Source organism: Agelaius phoeniceus, chromosome 2 (genome assembly GCF_051311805.1).
Source record: "Agelaius phoeniceus isolate bAgePho1 chromosome 2, bAgePho1.hap1, whole genome shotgun sequence".
Classification (NCBI taxonomy): Eukaryota; Metazoa; Chordata; class Aves; order Passeriformes; family Icteridae; genus Agelaius; species Agelaius phoeniceus.
The window spans coordinates 7964757-7990223 of record NC_135266.1 but is presented as its reverse complement, the minus strand read 5'-3'; the positions used below and the strand labels follow the sequence as shown (position 1 = coordinate 7990223).

Genomic DNA, 25467 nt, shown 5'->3' with positions numbered 1-25467 from the left:
GTGAGGAGCAGCTGAGGTCCCTTGGTCTGTTCAGCCTGGAGGAGACTGAGGGGAGACCTCAGTGCAGTTACAGCTTCCTCATGAGGGGCAGAGATAGGGCAGGCACTGATCTCTGCTCTGTGCTCACAGGACCCAAGGGAATGGCCTGAAGTTGTGTCAGGGGAGGTTTAAGTTGGATATGAGGGAAAGGTTCTTCCCCCAGAATGTGATTGAGCACTGGAACAGACTCCCCATGGCAGTGGTCACAGCACCAAACCTGGCAGAGCTTGAGAAGTGTTTGGACAATGCTCTCAGGCACATGGTGTGACTCTGGGGATGGTGCTGTGCAGGGCTAGGAGTTGGACTTGGTGATCCTTGTGGGGCCCTTCCAAATCGGCGTGTTCCGTGATAAATGGGAATTCCCCATTTGTGAGGTTCCATCTTAAATAGTTTCTTGATCTGTAACCTGTCCTCAAGAATACACAGAGAGCCCCACTTCAGAGCACTTAATTCCAAAATACTGACTGAGATCCATCTCTGAATTGGAGAAGTACATTCCCCTTAAATCTCAAACATAAGTACCTGTTCTGGTTAGCTGCATCCGTTAGAAGATACATAATTAATTATTTTTCAAGTAAATCAAAACTCTTATGATTACAAAGAAGTGAAGATCGCTTTTTATGTCTCATGTTAGAGTATAATAGGAATATATTAATGCAGACATGTTTGCCACCCTGTCTTTCATCTATTTAAAATGAGTACATTTTACTGCCCTGTTTTCTTTCAACAGTTATTTAAAGGGCAGTTTGGAACACACATTGCATCACTTGAGTCTTGAAGTATTGTTTGAAACAGACTTAGGCTGACTTCTTAGGAGGTAGTAACATTTGTCTACAGTTGCTGACTTTCACTATTTGGAGTTGCAAACATCTGATTTAATAATAACAGATTTGTTGGAAAAAACACTGTTATTCTTGCTGTCACCATCATCCTCTTTGAGGGACTTTTGGTATTTTTTATTCCCTTGGGAGGCAGGTGGGATTTGTTAAAATTTTTAATTGTCTTACCTTAAGCATAAGTACCAAAGCATAATTTCTGTCTTGGCTTTCCATCACTATTTAGGAGAAGTAGGCAACCAAGGTTATGTATCTATAGTTTTCAGTTATTGGTCTGTTGCTGTCACTAGTACCTTTAAAATAGCTTCTTCCTTGTTTTCATAGAAGGTTGAATTAATAATGTTAAATACAGTGTTCTGGTACACAGAACTGATTTACCCCATACATACTGCTGTTGATCACTTCCAATAGCATCCAATAGCTGATTGACTATGGAAGCTCTGTTAGTCTTCAGTGGAGGCTTTGTAACTTTGCTCTCTGAATCAAGTGTCTTAGTGAAGCTGACAAAGCAAGGGATGTGACCAACCCCAGACCTTACCAGCAGCCTCACAGTGTGTCTTTTGAGCAGCATTTGAGATGGGCTTTTTGAATGAACTGGTACAGGAAAATGAAGAAACTCTTCTGTTTTAATTTGTAACCACAGCACACCGTCTTTTGTTTGTCTGTGAGAAGGAAAGAACCATTTCAGGTTTTGTCAAAACTATGGAGCTCTGGCAGACTAAGGAGAGAGGGATCTATGCTCAAACCAATATAAAAAAAAAAGATAAAAACTTGTCTTGCTGTTTCTATTTTGAAAATATTATAAAAAACCAGGAGGGATCATTTAGAACAGAATTCTTCAAGAGTAACTTAAATGTTTAAAATGTACTTCAGTATAATAAAAACTGCAGCCATACTCTGTCTGAACACTCTTATCTAATCCAGAGGGAGCCCCCATGTTTGACCAAACCCTTTCTTTCCCACATCTACTGAAAGGGAAGGAGGCATTGTAACAGAAAACAATTCTGTCAGCTTGAAGTAATCTGATCAATAAACAAGCCCCCAAACCTATTAAGTTTTGAGCAATGCCTTTCAACTACTTGTACTCTGTGATCGTCCACTGCAGCATAGTGTCTTCAGGTGTGATGGTATCTGTTTGAAAATGAGGAGATTTATTTATGTTGGCCTTTGCACTAAGTTTTCCTTCCAAGATCTTATCTACTTCTATCAAACCTTTCCAAGTAACTTTAGATCTTCATATCTTTTTGCTTTTTTTTTTTCCCATGTAAAAGTAAGTATGAGAAATACTTTCTTCCAGATAAACCAGGCTACGCATGACCAGGCAGTGGTGCTACAAAATGCCCTACAAAACATTCCTAATCCAACTTCAGAATGCATGCTGAGAAATGTAGCAATACGTCTTGCACAGCAAATATCTGATGAGGTTGGTGAATTCCTTTCTGTATCACCTTTTTCCTTATAGCATCTTTTCTATTTTCTTAATCCTTAAATTTGTTGCTTTGTAAGACACAGATTTTCCTTTTAAAATGTTTTAGGTAATGATCAGATGAAAGAGAAAAATCTCAAATCATTGCCAGTGTATCTTTATATATTGAAGATGCTTTAATGACACAAATGAAAACCTCAGTAAGGCTAAACAATGGGCTTTGCAAACATAGTTGTCTTATGTGTATGATGTGGCCAAAGCCCATTTGGATCTGGAATCAGGAGTCTTGTTAGAGAATGTGTCAGTGAATTCAGCTGAGTTCAGCAGGAGCTAAAACTGCTTTACCTTCCTCTTCCACCTGCATCTGGATCCCTTGGTTTCCAGGGTGGGAGCCATAAATACTGTGTTTCTGTACTGTATAGCATGTCTGCAAAACCATCTCCAAAACATTTCTGAGATATCTAGATAGAAGATATTATTGTATTCTCATCTTGGTGTTGACAAGTTCACTATCCCTTGAGAACAAAGGGCAGTGTCTAAAGAAAGCACAACATGCTGTAAGACTGAGCCATCTGCCTTCCATCAGTGGTGGTTTTGCATCCATAGGTGTAAAATCAGCCAATTCAACTCTGATTTAATCAAATTTCTTCTATAGAAGAAGTATCTTTTGAGCTGAGATGTGAGGAAAGGTTTTTTAATTCTGCCTTTGTCTTTCCTAGAGGCCTGCTAATAAATAAGTAATTTTTCTTTCACCAAACACATCAAGCAAACAAAATCTGCATGTGTTTAACAGTATTGCTGTGGAAGATTTGTCTGTAATTTTCTGAAATTATGAATACTGCTGTAGATCTAAATTTCATGGGTATTGTAGTTTGCCTTCGAAAGGTTTTTTTGCCTTTTCATGTTTTGATGGTCATAGACTCTTTACAATGGATCTCACAATTAAAAAAAAATCTGACATAGTTTCCATAGGCCAGAGAGAAGGCTTTAGCATAGAGAGGAATATTTCACCTTTTTTTTAAAAGTTGATGCTTAAAGACTTTGAAACTACAATGAGATTAAAAAAACCCTTTTGTTTTTCTTGTGTCACTGTTGCTGTAAGATTTCTTTACTTGTGACAAATATAAAATACCTTTTATTTTTCTTGGAAATATTGTTAATGTCCATATCAGTTCAAGAAGGCACACTGTTCAGGTTTCCTGATGCAGATACCTACTTAGCTCAGCTTCTTAAGAGTCCCCTTTTTATTGTCTGAGCATTAGAAAAATGAAACTTGAAATCCATCTGTCTGCCTTCTGCTTTTAGAGATCACCTATTCTTTGGGCAATTCTGTTTTGAGTACAGACTGCAGATAAGTTTAGTAGTTTTTTTGAAAGTTAATGTGAACCCCAAATAATAGCAGTTGGAGTATGTTTTGTCATGTGTGTATATCAGTAGAAACTAGTGGATGTTAACTCAGACCATGCACAAAGTACTGAAGAGTGACTCTGCATTCATTTAGTACATGAGCTGTGTCCTTATTCATGTTCAACCCTCTGTGTCTTGAACATGGAGCAATCCCTTTATATAATGATCACATACTTGATAACATCAGTGTTCAGCTAGCATAGCATGGGGAGAAACCCTAAAATAAGTTCAACTTTTTATATTGCTTAAGAGGCTGGCTGCCTTCCAGATGAATGTTTGGTGTTTTCTTGGGTTTTTTTTCCTAAATAAAGAAGGTTTTAGCATTGAAATTGGTAGTTTCTAGAACTAAGTCTTAGAACCAGAGTTGCCTACATCCTACTTTAAAAAATTAAATTTTACATAAGTGAAGTATGAATACTCTTCAAGATACATCATCTGTTTTCTATTTAAGGAAAAAAAATCTTTGTTCTAAGATTTAAAATTTTAAATTTTCTGTGAAATTCATTTGTGGGGATTTAGAATCCATTGCAGTGTTATTTGCAGCTGTATTTTAATGTTGCTTTAGTTAATTTCTCTTTTTTTTTCAGGCTTCAAAATACATCCCTGACATCTGTGTTATCAGGGCAGTACAAAAAATTGTTTGGGCATCAGGTTGTGGATCAGTTCAGCTGGTTTTCAGCTCAAATGAGGAAATTAGTAAAATCTATGAAAAGGTAAGAATTCCTGAACAGATGCTTTTCTGTATTACTGTTTGTTTTTGTACAAAAGGGAATGGATACAAAGGGTTGACCTGGTCAGAGTCATGAGTGTGATGAGCTTTTAGGTGGATACACTGATGTGTTTCAGAATCTAGTATGTCATTGTCATAGCACAGCTTCATTTTCTGTTCCAAATTCCTTTCCTCAGTAACTGGTGAATTGTAACTTGGATCTGGTGTCAGTTGAAAAATGCACCAGTTCTGTAACATGTTTTCAGCCCAGTTAGATTCTGCATCTAAATTAGGAATAAGCATTTCCTGAAAGGCTAAGTTGTCTAGTCTTCAAACTTAAAAGGTCTATTCTGCAGAAGTGATTCAAAGCATATGTGCAGTCTAGAATGAGAAAGAAGAGCAAAGTGATGTGAGGAGCATTGGGAAAAAAGATTTAATTGCTGATTCTGTATGGCTTTTCTTCTTTAATTCATGGGTTCACATGTGGTTTACACAGCTGGTTTGGAGTTGGGAGTTCTGTATCAGTAGATTATCACACATCTTGTGTTAAAGTAATATTGCTTACAGTTACAGGAGATAACAATCTGCATTTGGACAGATTTTAAAAAAGCATTTCCTATTTTTATCTTGTAAAATCGGGTTTAGTACTCATCAATACTTGCCTGAGAGTGAAAGGAAAAGGAATATGTAGGGAGGCTTAATTCTTGATGTGTTTGCTGTTGTGTTTAAATGATCAATTGAAAGAAGAATATTTACTTCAGCAAAATGCAGCACCTCTCCATTGCCTTTCATAGGGTTATAATGGCATCTGCTTCTACTGCTGTGAGCATGACTTCTTAATGAAATAAACTGGGGCTTGGGGTTTTTTTAGGTAATACTTCCATACAAAACATGGTTTAGTTTGTGTGACAGTCCAGGCATGTGAAGATAAACTCTTGTATCTATACATGGGATGCTTTAAGAGCAGTAGAGCACTAGAGAAAACATACCTACAAGAAAAGAGACCTAAATTTGCTTTTTAAAAATTCTTCTGGGTAGAAATTGTACAGTTAAGTTCTGTAAAAATATTTTGAGGGAATGGAAATTTTAAAAGACATAAAATTCAAGCTGTATGTTATTGATCATCTTTCACATGATTTTCTGGGGTTTTTTTTTCTTTTTTTTTTTTTATTCTTATTGATACATACATGGACACCTATAATAAATGGTGGCTGCATTTGGTTTCTACTATGCAAAAGGGAAATAAAAATTGAAGGGGAAACATTGGAAATTCAAAAGAGGAAGAAATTGTAGAAGTAATAAGGGGAAATAAAGTACCCTTTGTTAATATAACATTAAAAAAGAGGAAAGTATCCTAGAAATAGAGGAATATCATGGAAAGAAAGACACAGTTAAGAGAACTGTATCTGGTTGTAGATTAGAGGAAGCAGTTTTTATGATGGCTTTATGAAGATGGAATATAACAATGTACAGACCCCCCAGCTCTGGGTGCCCGAGTGCAGGGAAGTATTTCATTGAGTGTAAAACACACTTTGCCTTCCTTCTGGGTCCCTGCAGCTGTGCAGAAATAACTTTCCCTTCTAACCAGGGCTTCACTGCAGAACAGGTGCAGTTGTGGATTTGCTGAAGGCATTCTGGTTTTGCTTTCTGATCTCGTGTCAGGACTGCCACATCCTCCTGCTGCAGTGCAGTGACTGCCTTTGATTTTTTAGTTATTGTGCATAGACAAAATAGTGTTTGCTGCCAGAGTGAGGCATATTTTGGCCTGTTCACAATTAGTTCTCTCCTCTGCATTGTAATCCCTTCTTTCTGCCTAATTAATCTTGATACCTTTTCACATATAAAACAAATATTTAATGGCTGTAGTTGATGTGACTAACCTGCACTTATGATTTATAAATGATAAATTGAGACCTTCTCACATTCAGTTTCTTTGGAACTTCTTGAATGTAATTACTTCTAGATGGAGGAGAGGGTTTGCCATTATTCTCAAAGTATTTGTTCTGAAAAAATGTACCAAAATCAACTCAATTAATTCAAGTGTTTAGTCTAAGAAGTAACCTATGCACCAATTAGAGGTAATATTATTTTCTGTGTCAAAAATCATGACAACAGCTATGTTTAAAACTTGAACTTCAACTCTTTCATCTTTCTGAAAAATAGCAAAGTGATTAATACATTCTAGCAATATTAAAAAGCTTTTGGTCAAATAAGTTGTGAGTGTCAAAGCCTTGTAAAACTGAATTGATTAATTAATTAATTATACAGCACTGTGGCCTTTCTCTGTTTAAGTAGTAGAGTTTTCCAAGTTTTAAATGCCATTTTTTGAGTGGTAAAGAAAAACAAAACAAAAAAATCCCAAACAAAACCACAGATGCAAACTAAGAAAAACTCCCCAACAGTACTAGCTGGTGTAACTGTTGCCCATAGTTGTCCTATTTAACTTGTCTCCATAAGTTCATGCTTGAAATCCTCCAGTGAGAAGCACAATTCTGGAAGCTCAAGTCATCCCACACAGTGCTTTGGCTCAGATCTGAGTGTATAAAATACTTGGCACTGATAATCACTTAGTATACAAAGCTGTGGTTTGTGTTTGTGTTTAGTGATATACCTTGGAGCCAGTTGGGTTTCTTGGGATTGTTTTCTGTACCCACTTTGTGCACTCTTGTTTGTTTTCACAGACAAATGCAGGAAATGAACCAGACATGGAAGATGAACAAGTTTGCTGTGAAGCCCTGGAGGTGATGACCCTGTGCTTTGCTTTGATTCCAACGGCGCTGGATGCACTCAGTAAAGAGAAGGCGTGGCAGACATTTATTATTGATTTACTATTGCACTGTCACAGCAAGTAAGTTTTGGTCACATCTATTATTTTACAATTCAAAAGGAATATAAAGCCTAAATGCAGAGCAGTGGCTTCAGCCCATCTGAAATTGTGATGTGAAGTACTGGGTGTTTTCAGAAACCATCCAGGTGGAAAGTTGTTAATATGTTATTAAACTTGGTTGCCAGTGCTGTGATCTGTTACTAAAGAGTTAATTTTAATTTTTTAAGTTACTGTTGTTTCATGAATATTCTAACTTTGAGAAATGACAGAGATCCAAAATTAGTGGTGTCTTTAAGTTTTGCAGTATGTTTTAAAGGGAGTCAGATTATGGTGCTCTCAGATGAATGGGGTCAGAATTTGAGCAGAATTTGTGTTTTGGGGTTTTTGACTTCTGGATAAACAGGTTGAAAGATCTTATGTTTAGGAATATTTGCCTTCATGAAAGGATCAAGTATCATCAGAGCATCTCTTTACAGTGAACTCTTTGCACACATTGGTGAAACTGGAGGGTTACCAGAAATACCACAAGCTTTATTAGTTTGCAGCCTGTGGTACAGGGTATTGAATGTTCAGTTTCACTGAAAATACTTCATACTGAAAGTACTTCCATACTTCACTGAAAGTACTTCCATACTTGCTTGTATCACTCATATGGAAAAATAGTTCATACTGTCAGTACAAGAAGCCACCACTTCTCTCATATGCCTATAAAACCTGTGATAAACATAATAATCTTACTTAGAATGGTGCAACTGTTAATTGTTACATGGTAAAATAGCATAAGCATGAGTGGAAACAGAAGATTGCTTTGTAAATTAAGATAGTGAAGTTGAAATAACCTGCTGAAAAGTTCCTCTTCTGATTTAATGTGGAAACAAATCAGTGTTTGCAGTGCAGAGAAAGTTTAGCAAATACCAGACAGAACTCTGAATATCCTTCCACAGCTATTGTTCTCTAATCTCCTATGCTCAATCAGAGAACAATGTGAGCAAAATATGCATTTGAGAAAATATTTTTGGTGCACCATAAAAGACAAAGACAGAAGATGACCAAGTTAGATCTCACAAATAGAATCTTTCCAGAAAAGATCAGATGGATTGTTGTTTTTTCAGAGTTTGACTGGGACTTCTGTTTCCTCAGAGCATAACCATGTTATACCTCTTTACTGAGAAACAGAATGCAAAATGTTTAATACTAAATGCTGGAGTAGTTTTTCTCCTGTAAGGTAAATGATTTTGTAGTGATGTCCTCTGAATGCAAGACCAGCTTAGTTAAGAGGAGATAGCCAAACAATTAGTCCTAAATAATCCTGGAACCCAGAAGTATTCTGCTGATCTCTGCAAAGTGTTTGGTGGCCATATGTATGTGGCCTAAATACATTAAAATTCTTAGTGCTGTAAAGCCATGGCACTTACACCCTCTGAAGGGACTGTCTTCTATGAACTGAACAGAGACCTGTGTCCTGGAGCTCTCAGGAGGGCAGGACTCAGGTTGCCAGCCTTAAGGGAGGTGCTTGGCCTCCAGCTATTCCTCCTGCTGAGTGTGAGTTCATTGTGCAGCTCATGTCCTGTGTGCCAGCTCTGTGCTGTCATCATGTGTCTAAAACAGCAGGAGATGCTGTGCTCAGGCAGCTGCATCCCTCTCATGATTCCTTAAGAGCTCTTAGATGGTTACAGCTTCACAGAAATGTAATACTTGTGTTCAAACACTGCATACTCAGAAACATAAAAGTGTGAGGCATGTCACATTGGTCACATTTGTCACTGAAGGAAAATATCACCTTTGTCTATTTCATTCTGCCTTCAAGTTCAGAGAGCTGAGGAGTGTCCATGTGATGTGTCCCAAGCAGTATCTTAAAATAACTTTCTGTGAGATGTTCTACTAAAACATTGGCTCAGCAATCAGACCCCATCAAATCTCAATTATTGTTAAGAACAAAACAGACCAGCCCCACCCCACAGTCTGCTGCAACTCAGAGCAGAGTAGGAGAACTTGCAAAGATAGGGAAGGGTGACAAGGGAGATCAAAGCTCTGCAATGACTTCCATCTGAGGAACAGCTGAATAGCTGGGGGCACTTCATACTGGAGGAGAGATGAATGGTGGGAGGAGAATACTACAGAGACCCTTAAAATCAGAAGTAGCAAAGGGAGAACAAATGGAGAGCTGTGTTTCTTTGTATAAGACCTTCTTTGGCGTAACATTTAAGCACTGCAAACCTTCAGTTTGGAAATGGTTTGAGGGGTTCTTTCATGAACTTGTCTAGTGAGGGCTATGAAATACTGCTCTTGGTAGTTTTCTTGAGCCACAGATTGTTAGAAGCTGAGAGAACATTCTGGAGAAGTGTCTCTGCATGAGTCCTTCTTCCCTTCTTCTTGTGCACTTTGCTTTGTGCATGGTAGCAGAGATGGTGCTCAGCCAGGTGCATCTTTGCTCTCACCTCAAGGTCATCCTAATGTGGCTTTGAAATCACAGTTAACCACACATGAAAAAGCTCTGAAGGGAAGAGGATTCTTTGGTGTGCTTTCCACTCTGACTCCATGGGCACAAAACAGAGGCAGCCACACCAAACAGACACTGCAAAACTCAGTTTTTCATATGTTGAGATACTTCCATAAAATCATTCATTCAGCATTCGTGGTCTCTTCCCACACAAAAAGAGTTGCTCCCAACAGTTTTTACAAGGCATACTGCTCAGACAATTAATCCTACAACTTGAAAGAAAAGGATTTGCCCTAATTTTTTTTAGTTTTTTTTTTAACTGAAGCTTATCCATTCCTGCATTGCTCTAGTGATTAGATTAGGTTCTGAGGTGAAAAATTTCCTTTAATTATAGCCACTTGAATTTTCAGAAGGGTCATCATCTCTCACATCTTACTAATGATAAATTTTGATCACTTCAGAGATACTCAGCAAACTGCTGCAGTGACACATAAAAGCAGTTTTACTGGAGTAGTTCTCCTTTGTACCTGGTTTTACCAGGTACAACTGGTGCTTGATTAGGAAAAAAAAATATTTAGGATTGCAAATGTTTGTGTTATGCAATATTTGCTGTCAGTTGCAAAGGTGTAGTGGCTTGGTGTTTCTAAGTTTCTTTTTCTTTAACCTTTAAATATTTGATTTGTGGAACAGGTTTTGTACTAGAATTCATGCATCTGAAATTTCATTGCAAGGAGAAATAATATGATGGGTAGGGAATAATTAAACTGTTCATGTTTCCTACATTATGTTCAGTTTTATAAAATGGCATTAAGCAGATAAACACAAATTTAATTAATGTCCTGTTTGGATAAGGAGATTGAATTTAATGTTTCTATTCAATTATTTCCAGAACTGTTCGTCAGATGGCACAGGAGCAATTCTTTTTAATGGCTACCAGGTGTTGCATGGGACAGAGACCTCTCCTTTTCTTCATTACCCTGCTGTTTACTGTTCTAGGGGTAAGTTTTCAGAGATAAAGTCTTCAGTATGGGAATGTATGTAAAAAGTAATAGGACAAAATACCTGCAAGAAAAGACAAATTGCTATTAATAACAGTCATTATAATAGAGATTGCTTCTGACCTACAGACAAGCAGCACAGATGATTTCCATTTGAGCTAGATCAGGGGAAAAGGGACTCTTGCATTTTCTGATAAGAGCATGAACAGTAGTCTTTAATGTCTGCATTTGATCTTTGGTGATTGCTAACCTTTAAGTAAAAATTATTAGCAGGTTAGAGAATACCTGCAGTTAGTGCCTTCTCCTACTGGTCCTGCCAGGGCTTTCCAGCTCATGGCTCTCTTGAACATTTGATCAGAAGTTTTGATTTGGTTTTCTTTTTCTTATTCAGGTATAGAAATTGTTACTAAAATAGTTGAGAAGTCATTCATTAGCAGCCAAATACAATTTTAAACTTGCAAAAATTAAAAATTACCTTACACTTGTTTTCTTCTATATTTGCTGTGAGATTTAGGAGAAGTATGTTGGTGTTGCACTGTAAGTAGAAGCAGTTATAAATTCTTTGCTTTTGGTTTACTCAGAGCACTGCAAGAGAGAGAGCTAAGCATTCTGGAGACTACTTCACCCTCTTAAGACATCTTCTTAACTATGCTTACAACAGTAATATTAATGTACCCAATGCTGAAGTTCTTCTCAATAATGAAATTGACTGGCTTAAGAGAATCAGGGTAAGTTTCAGGATCAGTTTATTCCTGATAATTAGGTTTTTGCTGCAAAACTGTAAAGTTTCTTGTAAACTGCAGTTCTGAGCTTAATGTTTGCTGTTTGGAGTATCCTAACTTTCTCTTAAATGGCAGGATGAAGTAAAAAGAACAGGGGAAACAGGTGTTGAAGAAACGATCTTAGAGGGTCACCTTGGAGTAACAAAAGAGTTGTTAGCATTCCAGACACCTGAGAAGAAATACCACATTGGTTGTGAAAAAGGAGGTGCTAATCTCATTAAAGTAAGTTAAGTTTTTTGACCTCTGGAGGGGATTTTTTTGTCCTTGTGAGGTTTTGGGGGGTGGGGATTGATTTTTGGGATTTTTTTCTTCTTTGTTTTTACCTATAAATAAGTAAAAAGAAACCTCACATCTTGTGGGTTGTATCCATAAAAATGCTTTTGATTGGAGTTTAATGTTTCCTTTTTTAAAAAAAATTAAATTGCATGTTTCAGTCATAAAGTGTATTTAACATTTTCATTCTTACTTAAGTACTGTATTTAACATTTTAATTCTTATTCCAGTACTTGACAAACACCACACAAAGATAGTGAGATACAGTCTCACTGTACAGGACTGCTTTCCTTCATTACCTCTGTAATGGCTTTCCTGCACATGTTCTTAATTACTGCTATTAATGCTTAGGGCAGGTTTGAACAAATGCATCACATCTGAGCATCTCTTTAATCAGACATGTTTTCTTTGTACCTCTGATATTGTAAAGCAGGAGTGTTGGTTTTTCAGCACTAATTGATAAAGAGCTTTGTAGATAATATTGGTTTAGCAAAAGAAATTTTATACCAATCAAGAACAGTACAGATTTATTTTTAACTTGGAGTGGGGAGATGGGTTTGCAGGGAACCACTTTAGAATGGAGTTCTTCTGTTCTTAATTTAAAAGCTCATTGTGGTATTGTTCTCAATTTTTACTCTTGGTGGGTTTTTTGTTAAGGACCCCTCTGGTTCTCAGACATTCATTTATGTTATAACCATTACTCTCTTATAAAATAATTTCCATGGTAACAGGTCTTATTGTCTTATTTTTTTCAGGAGTTGATAGATGATTTCATCTTTCCAGCATCCAATGTTTATCTACAATACATGAGAAATGGAGAATTGCCTGCTGAGCAGGCCATACCAGTGTGTAGTTCACCAGCCACTATTAATGCTGGCTTTGAGCTCCTTGTTGCACTAGCAGTTGGATGTGTGCGAAATCTCAAACAGATTGTAGACACGTTGACTGAAATGTATTACATAGGTACAGCAATCACTAGTATGTAATACTTTTTAATTATCTATTTTCTACTCCTTAATGTATATATCATGTATAGGTTTTGTTTGTATTATCCACTGAACTAAATGCTGAGTTTTTTAGTTCATGGTTTGTTTGTGGCTGCTTTTAATGCTGCAAAATCAGTTTGCCAGTGTAGGCTTTATTTGTTTTTCTTTATGCAGTAAATGTACTGACCTACATTCCATGGTCACATCCAAATTCCAGCCCAAGTCACAGCCTGACCCTTCCTGTCCCAATTTCTCACCTTTGTCCATACCAGCTCCCAGGAACTTCATTCTGTCTGTATCTTCTACTTCATTCTCATAATTTCAGGCTCTTGCTAACCAATCCCAGAGCCTCACCAGCTTAGTTTTAGAGCCAATTTCTTGGTTGCTCGCCTGATTTGTCATCATTGCCCATACACAGACACAGGTCCTCTGTCCTGCTTCTCTTTTTAGTTCTGAACTCATTCTCTGCTTGTCTTAGTCCTTTTTCAGGCTCCTTTTTGGCCTTGTCTCAGCACAGCTCTGCACTGAAAGAACTTTCTCCCTCTCACTAGAGAAAGGTTGTAGTGATTGCTGTCTGTTCAAAAACTTGCACATGTTAGTGCTTCAAAAGCCAATAGTCAAGTGAAACTTGGGCTGATTTTCACAAGAAGGACAAAAGGCTTGTTTTCAGCACTGATTATTGTTGTCATAAAAAAAGCATTTCTTAAAAATTATCAAGCAGGAGGATATTTTCTCCAGCCCTTAAGGGACACTAAAACCATTCTGCTGTAATATTAAGAGGGAAAGGGAATCAACAACCACCAAACAAAATCCAAACACCATCAAACCAAGGAAACCCAAGCTCATATGGTGAGAAAGGCTGGGAGAGTTGGGGTTGTTCAGCCTGGAGAAGGGAAGCCTCCAGGGGTACCTCATTGTGACCTTCATTACTTAAATGTGGCTTGTAAGAAAGATGGAGAAAAAGATTTGTACCAGGGCCTGTAGTTACAGGACAAGAGGCAATGATTTTAAACTGAGAATAGATTTAGATTGGACACAAGGAAGAAATTCTTCACTATGAGAAGGCTGAGACACTGGAACAGGTTGCCCAGTTGTGGATGCCTCATCCCAGAAGTGTTCCAGGCCAGGCTGGATGGGGCCCTGAGCAATCTGGTCTAGTGGAAAATATCCTTGCCCATGGCAGGGGGCTGGACTAGATGATCTTTAAAGGTCCTTCCAACCCAAACCATTGTGTGATTTAACAGATGTGTAAACTCAGAGTTGAGCAAAACCATAAGCAACTAAAAATAGTATCCAAAAGTGGAAATTGTCCACTGCCTCTCAGAGTGTCAGAGCTACTTGCTTGAATGGTGCTGTCAGTGGGTCACTTGAGGTTTTTCAGTCTCTTCCTGTTCAGTTCCATCTCAGATGAATGAACTATAAGGGCAGCTTTATGGTCTTCCCCTCTGCCCCATCCTTCTTTCTTCCCCCTTTTCTATTGGGAAGTAGAGTATTTCTTACCACCTCACAGTTAGGGGGATTTCATAGCATTCCCTTCCATTCAAGTGTTTGATAAGCACAACAGAACACCAGATCTCTGTGGTATGTCAGACAGAAGAGAGAACAAATGTATGAGCTGTGCATGCTCTGGGATTCATATACTAAATCTGCTTGTAAATAAATATGCATGCTCTCTTATATCAGAATTATTAATATCAAGTTTTTTTGTGTAAAACTACAGACAAAACAACAGGTTAGCTTAGGTGATCATGAATGTTCTCAAAGAGATGTGAGGGACCTGAAAGAGAAGACTCAGGAGGAAAAAAAATATACAGCAAGTTATATAGATAGCATTTGCTAAAACTGTTTCCCATCCTGGCAAGAAAAAGTGAGGCTTAAGTGAAATTCTATAATTTTTTGAAGGATTGTAAATTTTTGAGAGTACTATAATTTTTAGAAGGTTTATAAATTGGTTATATATTCTATATTCATTCAGCTGAATTCTTCAGCTAAGAAACTTGCTGGTATTGAGGAAAGACTTCTGTTTCATATATAAATAGACTAAATTTTTGCCTCTTTAGTTATACAGTAGAATAAAATGTAATAAGATTACAGACAGAACAGTCCTTCATAGAAGTTGTTTAAAGTTTAGCTATTACATTTTTTGATGGAACTTTGTTTTTTACTAAATTGCAGTATGATACAGACTTACAATAATATGCAACTGCCCTTTGTGCTACATGGATGTTTTCTTTATTTTATAACAAACCAGTTCCCTGACCACTCTCTGCTGTTTCCTCACAGCTTGTGAAGCACTCACAGAATGGGAATATCTGCCACCTGTTGGGCCTCGGCCACCAAAGGGATTTGTGGGACTGAAAAATGCTGGTGCCACTTGTTACATGAATTCTGTCATTCAGCAGCTGTACATGATTCCAGCCATCAGGAACGGGATTCTTGCAATAGAAGGCACAGGCAGTGATGTAGATGATGACATGTCTGGGGATGAAAAGCAGGACAATGAGGTAAATTTAATTATATAAAATTACCTAATCTTTAAATTGTAATTACTTTTTTAAATGAAAAGGTTGTAATAAATTTCAGTTGCTAATCAATCACTTTGATTTCCACTGATACCTGTGGGGAAAATAGGATAATATTTCATACTTGAATAGGTTCACAGCCAGATGGGCACTTCAGAATATCCAAGTGGCAGATCCAGGGTTTGCAGAATTCCTCCTCAGGCATTTCTGCTGGAAAGCACTGCACCTTATTTCAGCCACCACAACTTTGTTAATGCAAAAATAAAAGACAGTATTTGGGTTTTCAGCTGAGTATGAAACACCTTAGATTGTCAAATTAAACAAAGGATAAAACTAACTATAGGACAGCTACATATGGAAGTAAATTGCACAAATTTTCTGCTTTTCAGAGCAATGTTGACCCACGAGATGATGTGTTTGGTTATCCACATCAGTATGAAGATAAACCAGCACTGAGCAAAACTGAAGATAGAAAAGAGTACAATATTGGAGTTTTGAGGCATCTCCAAGTAATTTTTGGCCATTTAGCAGCTTCCAGGCTACAGTACTATGTACCAAGAGGGTTTTGGAAACAGTTCAGGTAAGTAGAAAATTGAGTATTGATGTTGATTCACTGGATCACTGAAGTGCAGAAAAGCTAATCATAGTAGAATGGCAACGATGTAAAGTGTAAATTAGCAGAAGTTGTGCAGCTTTATCTGCCTTTTCACCATTCTGTAGAAGTCTGTTAATAAACTATGTTTACAGCAGAGTGGTTCTTTCAAATTTTAGCAGTTTTTGGTAGTGAGACTTTGAATTAAGTATGAAGTTATACACAAGAGCTTGTTTTCACTTACCAGAAAGTGTCAGGAACAGAACAACAGGTCATATAGTACATCAAAAACCAGTATTTTGGCTCTTCAAGGAGGAGGGGTTAGGAGCTTGAATCATATATTTTTTCAAAATAAAATTGTTGGCAAACAAAACAAAAAATATTTGACAAAATGTGCTTTCACTTTCAGACTCTGGGGTGAACCTGTAAATCTACGTGAACAACACGATGCTTTAGAATTTTTTAATTCACTGGTGGACAGTTTAGATGAAGCTTTAAAAGCTTTGGGCCATCCAGCAATGTTAAGTAAAGTTTTAGGAGGGTCCTTTGCTGATCAGAAGATTTGTCAAGGATGCCCACATCGGTAAGTGTTGAAGATTTAAATCTTTTTTTATAGAAAAACAACCCATGTTTGTGTCCTTATAAAAGTAATTAGAGTCAAGAGTGGGCTTTTTGTGTGGGTTTTTTAAGCTAATAGATTTTACTACCTTATTTTTCCTACAGCTGAACATTCATTTGTCTACAAGTACTTTAGCATTATTGCTTCTACTTCACAGATTGTATGTGAGGCATTGTGTATTGATCAAGGCAGGAAAAGATTATGGTTTTTCATGCTAAAAGTGAAAACAATTGTAGGGACTAAGTGCACTGTAGAAAATTTTAATACCTGGCCAACAATTGTTGCTGTCTTTGGTTTTCCATAATGTGTGTTTAGAGCTGAGCCAAGTAGGAATCTTCAGTTCCAATGAGTAAAACTGTTCATACTCACCATGTAACCTGTAATTAAGGTCAGTGGTGTAGAAGGTTCATCTTTTTCTTAAGACTTCTGCTGTATTTTAGATACTTTTAAATGTGAATACTGAAATTCAGTTTTGTAGAAGGCATATAAGAAACCACCCATGCCAAATCAGACTGCAAGTCTGTAGCTCACTGTTTTGATGATGGCTATTAATGAAGGAATAGAACTCAGTATTGTAAAGTTTTAATTCCCCTGACTTTTTAATTTATCTCTCTATTTGGTTAAAATTGCATGCAAAATTCAGGATGGCTTAATGATTAACTTACTCTTTTTGGCATTTGGCTTTTTTTAAAATTATTGTGTTTATTGGTGGCTTTCTTACTGTCCAGATCATGTATGATTCTTTAACAGTACATATCTCTGTACATTGCCATTGCAAATTCTCTTTATTTTGAAAGCTGATCATTTCTTTTAACCTCCAATTAAAATACTGGAAAAAATTATACAGATGGATTTTATTGTGGTACTCTTTCAACTTCAGTTGATCTAATGTATGAATAAGAGGAATTTGTAAAGTGAAGATTTTAGGTTTCATGGGTTACAGTGAGTGACTAGAAGTGAGTTGAAATACTGCAAGGTAAAATGATAGCACTGATTTCACCTTCTATGCAATGGTAATGAAATGGCAGATCCAGACCAGAAGCAACATGAGTTACCATTCATTCTTTATATTATGTATTATCCAGAAGTATTTCTGTGTTTTTTAACTCTACTGGATTTACATAATGTTACTTATTAACAAAAATGTCGTTTAGGGAGGAGAGAACTGATAGTAACTAAACTGTGGATTTGTCTATGGCAAATAAAAGCCTGTCTATATTTTTTGTAAGCTATTTATTGGATGAATTAATATTGCTGTTGGTTGAAATGTTTCTAAATATTTATTTATTCAGCCTTTGAATGCTTGATTGCATATCAGGGAAACAAACCCCTTCAGGGTTACACTGGAATAGCTGTGGCTTTTTAAATTTATTCATCACTTCTATATTTTAAAAACAAAAAGTTGCTTCCAGGATATATCAGCTGGTTGTCTCTCAAGCATTGCTAGCTCGTTGCTAGAGATTTGTTCACAGATTATATTTAGAACATGATGTCAAAGCCAGTCATAAACATTCAAAGAGATTTTATGAAGATGGTGGTTCAAGGTTTTTTAGATAGAAAATAAAAAGGCTTTTTGTTTGTTTTTTTTTGCTAAATTGGCATCTGTTTTGAAATATTATCTTTAGCTGTGATACAGTATTTGTGTTTATCACTTTAATTCCTGACCATAAAAATACAGTGTGCAGATACTGTAATGTAACTGTAGGAAAACTGCTGCAGTAAAAAAGAGTTCAGTTCTTTTACTGCTTACACACTGTAGCACATGTAAAACATCAAAAGTTGAACACATTCCTGCCTTTCTCATACATTTACCTCTTCATTGCTAGGTACGAGTGTGAGGAATCCTTCACAACTCTGAATGTAGATATAAGGAATCACCAAAACCTTCTTGATTCTTTGGAGCAGTACGTCAAGGGAGATTTATTGGAAGGTGCAAATGCATATCATTGTGAAAAATGCAACAAAAAGGTAATGTTTCCTTATATTTTTAATTTGTGTACAGCTGTGATGTTACAGCTGTACTAAGTTCAGTCTTAGTTCATGTTTGGGGAGAAAAATCATCCTTTCATTACTCAGTTTGGTATTTGGTGAGAGTATATGAATGGAAATTTGAGATCTGGTAACTGTTCACATCCTTTTTTAGGTGGATACAGTGAAACGCTTGTTGATTAAGAAGTTGCCTCCAGTTCTTGCGATCCAGTTGAAACGATTTGATTATGACTGGGAAAGGGAATGTGCAATCAAATTCAATGATTATTTTGAATTTCCACGAGAACTGGACATGGAGCCTTACACAGTGGCAGGTGTAGCAAAATTGGAAGGGGATGATGTGAATCCTGAAAATCAGATAATACAAAATGAGCAGTCAGAAAATGAACACTCTGGGAGCACAAAATACAGACTTGTGGGTGTACTTGTGCACAGCGGCCAGGCCAGCGGCGGACATTACTACTCTTACATTATCCAGAGGAACGGTGGAGATGGTGAGAAGAACCGGTGGTACAAATTTGATGATGGAGACGTGACAGAGTGTAAAATGGATGATGACGAAGAGATGAAAAATCAGTGTTTTGGGGGAGAGTACATGGGCGAAGTGTTTGATCACATGATGAAGAGAATGTCCTACAGGCGCCAGAAGAGGTGGTGGAACGCTTACATTCTTTTTTATGAACGCATGGACACGATAGACAAAGACAATGAACTAATAAAATATATTTCAGAAATTGCTATCACCACTAAACCCCACCAGATTAAAATGCCCTCGGCCATCGAGCGAAGCGTGCGCAAGCAGAACGTGCAGTTCATGCACAATCGGATGCAGTACAGCCTGGAATATTTCCAATTCATAAAGAAGTTGCTTACTTGTAATAGTGTCTACCTAAACCCTCCTCCAGGTTAGTATGGTAGTGTGATAATTATGGATTCATTTTTTACAAGAAGAGTTTTGGTTTGTGTGGCCAAGGATTTATCTAGCCAGTGAAAATTTGGTGTGTCCTGCTTTGAATACTCCTGTCCTTCTGCAGTTGAACACCTTCTTGTTGAATGGTTCATCAGTGGTAACTTGCCAGAATATTTAGCAAAAAATACTTTGATAAACTATCAGCTATTACTCAGTTGCTGTACTAAATCAAGTTAAAATACTCAAGTTTGAGGGCTCTTTTGTTGAAAACAATTCTCAAAGGTGAGATGCTGAATTTGTAAAAGACATATATGTTAGCCTCCAGGTGCCTGTATTAAAGCTTACATTTTCAAATGATACATTATAGAAGCTAGGGTCTATTTTAATCAAGTTTCTTCTAAAATTGGAACACCATATCAGACAAAACAGTAATCTGAAATCAATTAAATTATTAAAAATTGCTTTTACTTTGTCTACATGTGAGTATTCTGATTTTTCTTTAGGACAAGATCATCTGTTGCCTGAAGCAGAAGAAATAACTATGATTAGTATTCAGCTTGCTGCTAGATTTCTCTTCACCACAGGATTTCATACAAAGAAAATAGTCCGTGGCCCTGCTAGTGATTGGTATTTTGTCTTTTAACAACAATTGCAATTTTGGAAGTTTGATGTCTGTTAAAAGATCCCATTTAGATACATGGTGAAGGTGCATGTGAAAAGGGGGGAAAATTTGAATAGAAAATCCTGGGAAGAATTTGAGCCTTAAAATATCCTGCTGATCTGAATAGTTTCAAATTTCATTTTCAAAAAGAGCTTAATTCTTTTTGAAATTCTTAAATTCTTAAATCTCATGTTTGAAAATGAAATGCTCTATCTTTTAAAAAGAATAAAGGAATGGAAGCTGTCACTAGCACAGAACTAACAGGTTATGTTTTCTGACAAATTCAGGATGTTTTTTACATTGTTTTAGTAATTTTAAACAAAGCTCTTTACAAGCCATTGTTGCAGCTTATATTTGAATTCTGTTTGTGAAACATGTATAATAGTCTTTGAGACATTGTTGGCAGAGTACTTTATGTACATTGCTATGGGGCCCCTGTAATTCAAATCCACACTGTGACAAACAATCCCATCTTACTCGTTTTAGTCCTTCAGCTGGGTTATTCTCTGCTGGGGGGAGGAGTGGGGATTCCTGCTGGTCAGATTGGAGAGAAAATCTGGTATTCATGGCCAGTAGTTTACCAGCTATTAGTAAGTAGCTGTGTAATAATGGCAAATTCATACCCCCAGCAACAACTTCCAGAGTAGCTTAAGTTACTCCTTTTAATTTAAGAGATCAAGAAGAGTTCAAATATTCCTGCTGAAAGGACAGAGTAATGCAAGGCCCTCTCTGAAACAGATATTTTAGTCTTTGGTTTTTCCTTTTGTGAGGTTTTTTAAGGTCTCTAAATGAGACTATAAATTCTTGTTAGGTTACATATTTAGTTGTGTGTTGTATATTAAATCCACCTGTGTTCTCTGCTGCTCACCCTCTCCCCCCAGTTCCAGTACAGAGACAGTGATGGCTGCCAACACAGGACCTGCTTTGAGGAGTAGTTAGGGGGTGTAATGCTGTCTTAATTCTTATGGGTGATAGAAGTAAAATTAGGTTAAGTTTTTATTTGAAGTTAGGTTTTTAATTGAAGGGTATCTTCTTTTTCTGATTGCTCATAAGAGTATCACTATAAGAACTACAAAGTATCTAATTAGAATCATTTTGTGAACAAAAACTTTAACCCATATTTTCTTCAAACTCTGCCAAAGAACATGTCTACCAAATTCACTCCTGTCTGCATTTGCTCATAGCTGTGCCATCTCCTGTTGCAGGTATGATGCCCTGTGCATCCTGCTCCGTCACAGCAAGAATGTACGTTTTTGGTTTGCACACAACGTCCTTTTTAATGTTTCAAACCGCTTCTCTGAGTATCTCCTGGAATGCCCCAGTGCAGAAGTGAGGGGTGCATTTGCAAAACTTATAGTATTTATTGCACATTTTTCATTGCAAGACGGACCATGTCAATCACCTTTTGCCTCTCCTGGACCTTCCAGTCAGGTATTTAATTTTCTAATGAAAAGCTTTTGAAATTTATTCTTACTTCTTCATTATAAGCATTTAATGTAAAGTAAACTCTGGTCTTTGCACTACTGAACAGGATGTAACTCAACCAGTTAGAGTTGCTGTCAGAGGGTTCAGTTTCCCCTCATTTGTAAATCTCTGTGAAGGCTCGGTGAGACCTTTGAGTTGGGAGTGTGAAATCTGAAAAAAAAAAAAAGCAGTGGTTATTTTAGTCAAGTAGTGTCTAGGGAAGTGAACCCTTGTTTTTATTTAGAACTGTAAAACAAACAAACCCCCACAAACAAACAAACACACTAACCTGAAAACCTGCAGGAGTTCCCTAGGTTTTAATCCCATGTATCTTGCAACAGTGAAATTGTCAAAAATTGTAACTTAGTTTAGGAGTAGACAGTGAATTGCCTGATTTTACACTCAAACAACCAAAAAAAAGCCTACATTTTATTGTGATACTTTTGATAACAGTTAAAAAGATCAATTTTTTTGAGCCTTTGCTTTGTCATGTTTTAATGTCTCTTTTTGCTTACATGATCCCATTTACCTTCCCAGAATGTTTTCACTGCTGTGTCCAGCAAAAGAATTTGTTAAGAATTTAGTTGAAGCTCCATAAACTTAGGAAGTGTTCTGTGTTGTGAGGTATTTGAGATATACCTGAAGAGGTGATTGGGTTGTCTTAGTCTACAAAGTTAATGGTGGAATTGCATGTGTGTTTCTTGAGTATTTAGGCCTATCTGCTATTGGAAAAAAAGCCCAGTTAAAAGTTTCTGTGTCTATAATTTCATAGACTTATATAGTATTGAGTGATGGGAGTCTTATTGGGTCTGTCTGTGTCTTTTTGTCTGAGACACTCAAGACTGACCGGGTGCTGCCACTTTGGAGCTTGTATAAATCCCATACCTTGTAACCAGTTCTGTTCTCTGTCATAGTAAAAAGTAGAAACTAAATCAAGACATGATAGATTCAGCCACTAACAGCAGAACTTGTTTCTTTCTGTAGGCTTATGATAACTTAAGTTTAAGTGATCACTTACTGAGGGCGGTACTGAATCTTCTGAGAAGGGAGGTATCTGAGCACGGGCGCCACTTGCAGCAGTATTTCAATCTGTTTGTGATGTATGCCAATCTAGGTAAGCAAATTGCTTTTACTGCCAACACTGTAATAAACTGGGGCTTTATTGATGATCCAGTTACAGAGATAACAGCAGGAGGATCCAGTTTTCCATCCTTAGGCAGATGGTTATAGTTATGTGTCATATAAATGCTCCCTAGCATCTGTGTTCCTCCTCTTTGGAGTTTGGGGCTTCAGTCTCCCTGTCATCCATGGAAGATAAACATGAGAAGCTTGGAGCTGTAAAACAGTGTCCTACTGAGAGAGGGTGGGGGTGAAACTTTATAAAATACTTGACTGTTGCTGTTTATCAGCTCATGCAGGAAGTAGACAATTTTAAAGGAATTTAATTTCCTATCTCTAAAATTAATCTAGACAATTGTGTTAATTTAATTACACCTGTAATGTCTGTTCCTTTCATATACTTTGCCTAGCAAAGCATTCTCTGTCTGGCAGGTTTGTGTCATGACACCAGAGTAGAATTAGTGTCATGGCAGAGAAGAGAGATGCAGTTCTTGTGCTCCAACTTCTCTTTTCTTCTTCACTAGCTTTTCATAGTCAGTGCAGTTCAGGCCTCTGAGTGCTCTCCTACTCAGAGGCCAGATAGGAAAATATAATTTTATTTGTGAGTCTGATCATTATCACGATCTACCCTGCAGAGATAAACCTGGAAATACTAATACAATAAGCAGTTGTCCTTGACTCACTACTGTTACCTGAAGGCTTCTGTATGAGTGTAGAGTCCATTCAGCAAAAACCACAATAACATCATTCCTGCATTTTGTGGAAAAGATTAAACTGTCTGACATTTTGAGAAATCAAATAGTAGATTGTTCACATCAGAGCAAGTGAGAGGTCAGTTCTACCAAGAATGCAACTTCAAAACTGTCTAGCATAATCAGAAAAAATGCCATTAAAAAACCACTTACACTCCTCCTTATCAGAAAAATAGAAGGTAAGGCCCAGTTGTATTTCAGAATAAGACAGACTTGGAAATGTATGAAAAATCATTACTTTTAAGCAAAATAAGAAACAGAATGCAAGAAGGGATATAGTGAATTTCCTGGTGAGTACTTGTGTAGTATGTGCACGGTATTCTTGCAGTAAAACCAGATGTAAGTTTGGATTTTTTGGTTGGTTGGGGTTTTGGAGGTTTTCTTATTTATTTTGTCACTTAATTTACATTTATTACATCGTGTGGCACAGTTAAAAAATGTCTTAAATTTGTGATTGATATATCTAGGACATGATAGAAAAATAAGAAAACACACTCTGGGGGTTGTTTTTCCTATCCTGGGCCTCACAATAAAAGGATTAATTTATTGTCCAAAAGACTTCTCTGAGGCTTTGCAATTAACACAGATGCTACTTGTGCATTGCTTAAGTGCTAATGAGCACTGTGAAGAAATGGTAGTAATTTACAACTCTCCTTCAATGTGATTTTTCACCTGTATATAATTTTCTTCTTCTGCATCTTGATTGATTTGATTATTTTTTCCCCAGAAGGTATAAATGAGGGTTTAATAGAACCCAAGAACTAAAAAGTTACGAGTCATGTAAACTCTTGGTTTTTTTCTTTTAAAAAATTCTAAAAATATTTTCAGTGCCAGAAACAAGATTTTTTTCCCTTCCCTTCCCCATAAAGGTGTAGCAGAGAAGACACAACTTCTGAAACTAAATGTTCCTGCAACCTTCATGCTTGTGGCTCTGGATGAAGGTCCAGGCCCTCCAATTAAGTACCAGTACGCTGAGCTGGGGAAGCTGTACACCGTGGTGTCACAGCTGATCCGCTGCTGCAACGTCTCATCACGGATGCAGTCTTCTATCAATGGTACAGTGAATCCTCAGTTTGCTTTAGATCCATTGACTAAACCAGTAAATGTCTTTTTGTGCATGTTTAGCTATTATTTGTAAAGTGTATCAGCTGGAAAAATGTTTTCCTTTTATGTTTAGCAGCTCCTTTCATTTAAAGAAACGAATCTGTTTGTTGTAAGCAAAACTGATTTGTTACACTAAAAAGACCAAAACAGAAATCTGTTCTGTATAAAATACAGATATTTTCTATTGCTTGGCTTATTCCTTAAAAATATAGGGAAATAATTAGTAAAGTAAGAGGCTGTTCATTACAAAATAGTCATGCTTTTAGAATAGTTTAAGCCCATTGTCAAGAGTTGTCCAAAGATGTTTTTATCCTGAGTAGGCGATGAAAAATAGACTACAGAAATAATCTGTACAGGAAAAGCACCACAGCAGGTTTTGAGATAACTGATAGTGCTTAGCACTGAAGAGATGTTGCATTGTTTTGGGCAGCTCTTGAATATGATTTGATGCACGTTCACACTCAATACAGCAAACAGCAGCCAGCGCTTCAATTTATAAAAGATAAAGAATCAGTTAGAAATTGATTAACCACAGTGTAAATCATTAACATTTCCAATAGCTGAATAGAGTGCAGTTATTTTTGAGGAATGGTGACAGGATATTGGGCCATGTGGACTTTATAGCCTGTATCTGTACACGTTCTGCTAAGCATATTTTAGACAACCTAATTAGAAATCTGTAGAGAAGCTATTTAATGGGAAACTCATTACAGCTTGATGTGTCAGGCTATAAAGTCAATAGGCTAGACTGTGCTGTAGTGAGATTAATGAACTGAAAATTTTACTGTGCTGTAATAAGCTTCAGAATCATGTGGCAATTTTGGTTGGGTTTTTTTCCAGTGCATTACTTGAAGCTTAGACTGAAAAGGTAGTCTACCTCTGAAAAATAGTTGTATATTCAATATATTTATAATATTGTACTAGAAAAGATTATTTATATGAACTTTGACTACTAATTATGATTACTGTTTGCATAATAAAGTTATTTTTTCTTCAGCTTATGAAACTAGAA

At 36.8% G+C, this 25467-nt stretch overlaps 1 protein-coding gene across 3 annotated transcripts in view; it reads left to right on the top strand.

Moving 5' to 3' along the window:
• The window catches only part of USP9X (ubiquitin specific peptidase 9 X-linked), a 96311-nt gene that overhangs the window by 62187 nt on the left and 8657 nt on the right, over positions 1 to 25467 (top strand). The window contains exons 24-39 of one of the 3 annotated variants that reach the window (XM_054654548.2): positions 2173 to 2298; positions 4296 to 4421; positions 7099 to 7265; positions 10574 to 10682; positions 11264 to 11410; positions 11540 to 11686; positions 12493 to 12700; positions 15007 to 15227; positions 15635 to 15825; positions 16247 to 16420; positions 18283 to 18424; positions 18600 to 19350; positions 19859 to 19982; positions 21222 to 21447; positions 22465 to 22594; positions 24221 to 24406. In XM_054654548.2, coding sequence (XP_054510523.1) covers positions 2173 to 2298; positions 4296 to 4421; positions 7099 to 7265; positions 10574 to 10682; positions 11264 to 11410; positions 11540 to 11686; positions 12493 to 12700; positions 15007 to 15227; positions 15635 to 15825; positions 16247 to 16420; positions 18283 to 18424; positions 18600 to 19350; positions 19859 to 19982; positions 21222 to 21447; positions 22465 to 22594; positions 24221 to 24406 — 3175 coding nt within the window. Of the gene's footprint in view, positions 1 to 2172; positions 2299 to 4295; positions 4422 to 7098; positions 7266 to 10573; positions 10683 to 11263; positions 11411 to 11539; positions 11687 to 12492; positions 12716 to 15006; positions 15228 to 15634; positions 15826 to 16246; positions 16421 to 18282; positions 18425 to 18599; positions 19351 to 19858; positions 19983 to 21221; positions 21448 to 22464; positions 22595 to 24220; positions 24407 to 25467 lie in introns of all 3 variants that reach the window. The other 2 variants (XM_054654546.2, XM_077171658.1) reach the window with 2 other exon arrangements.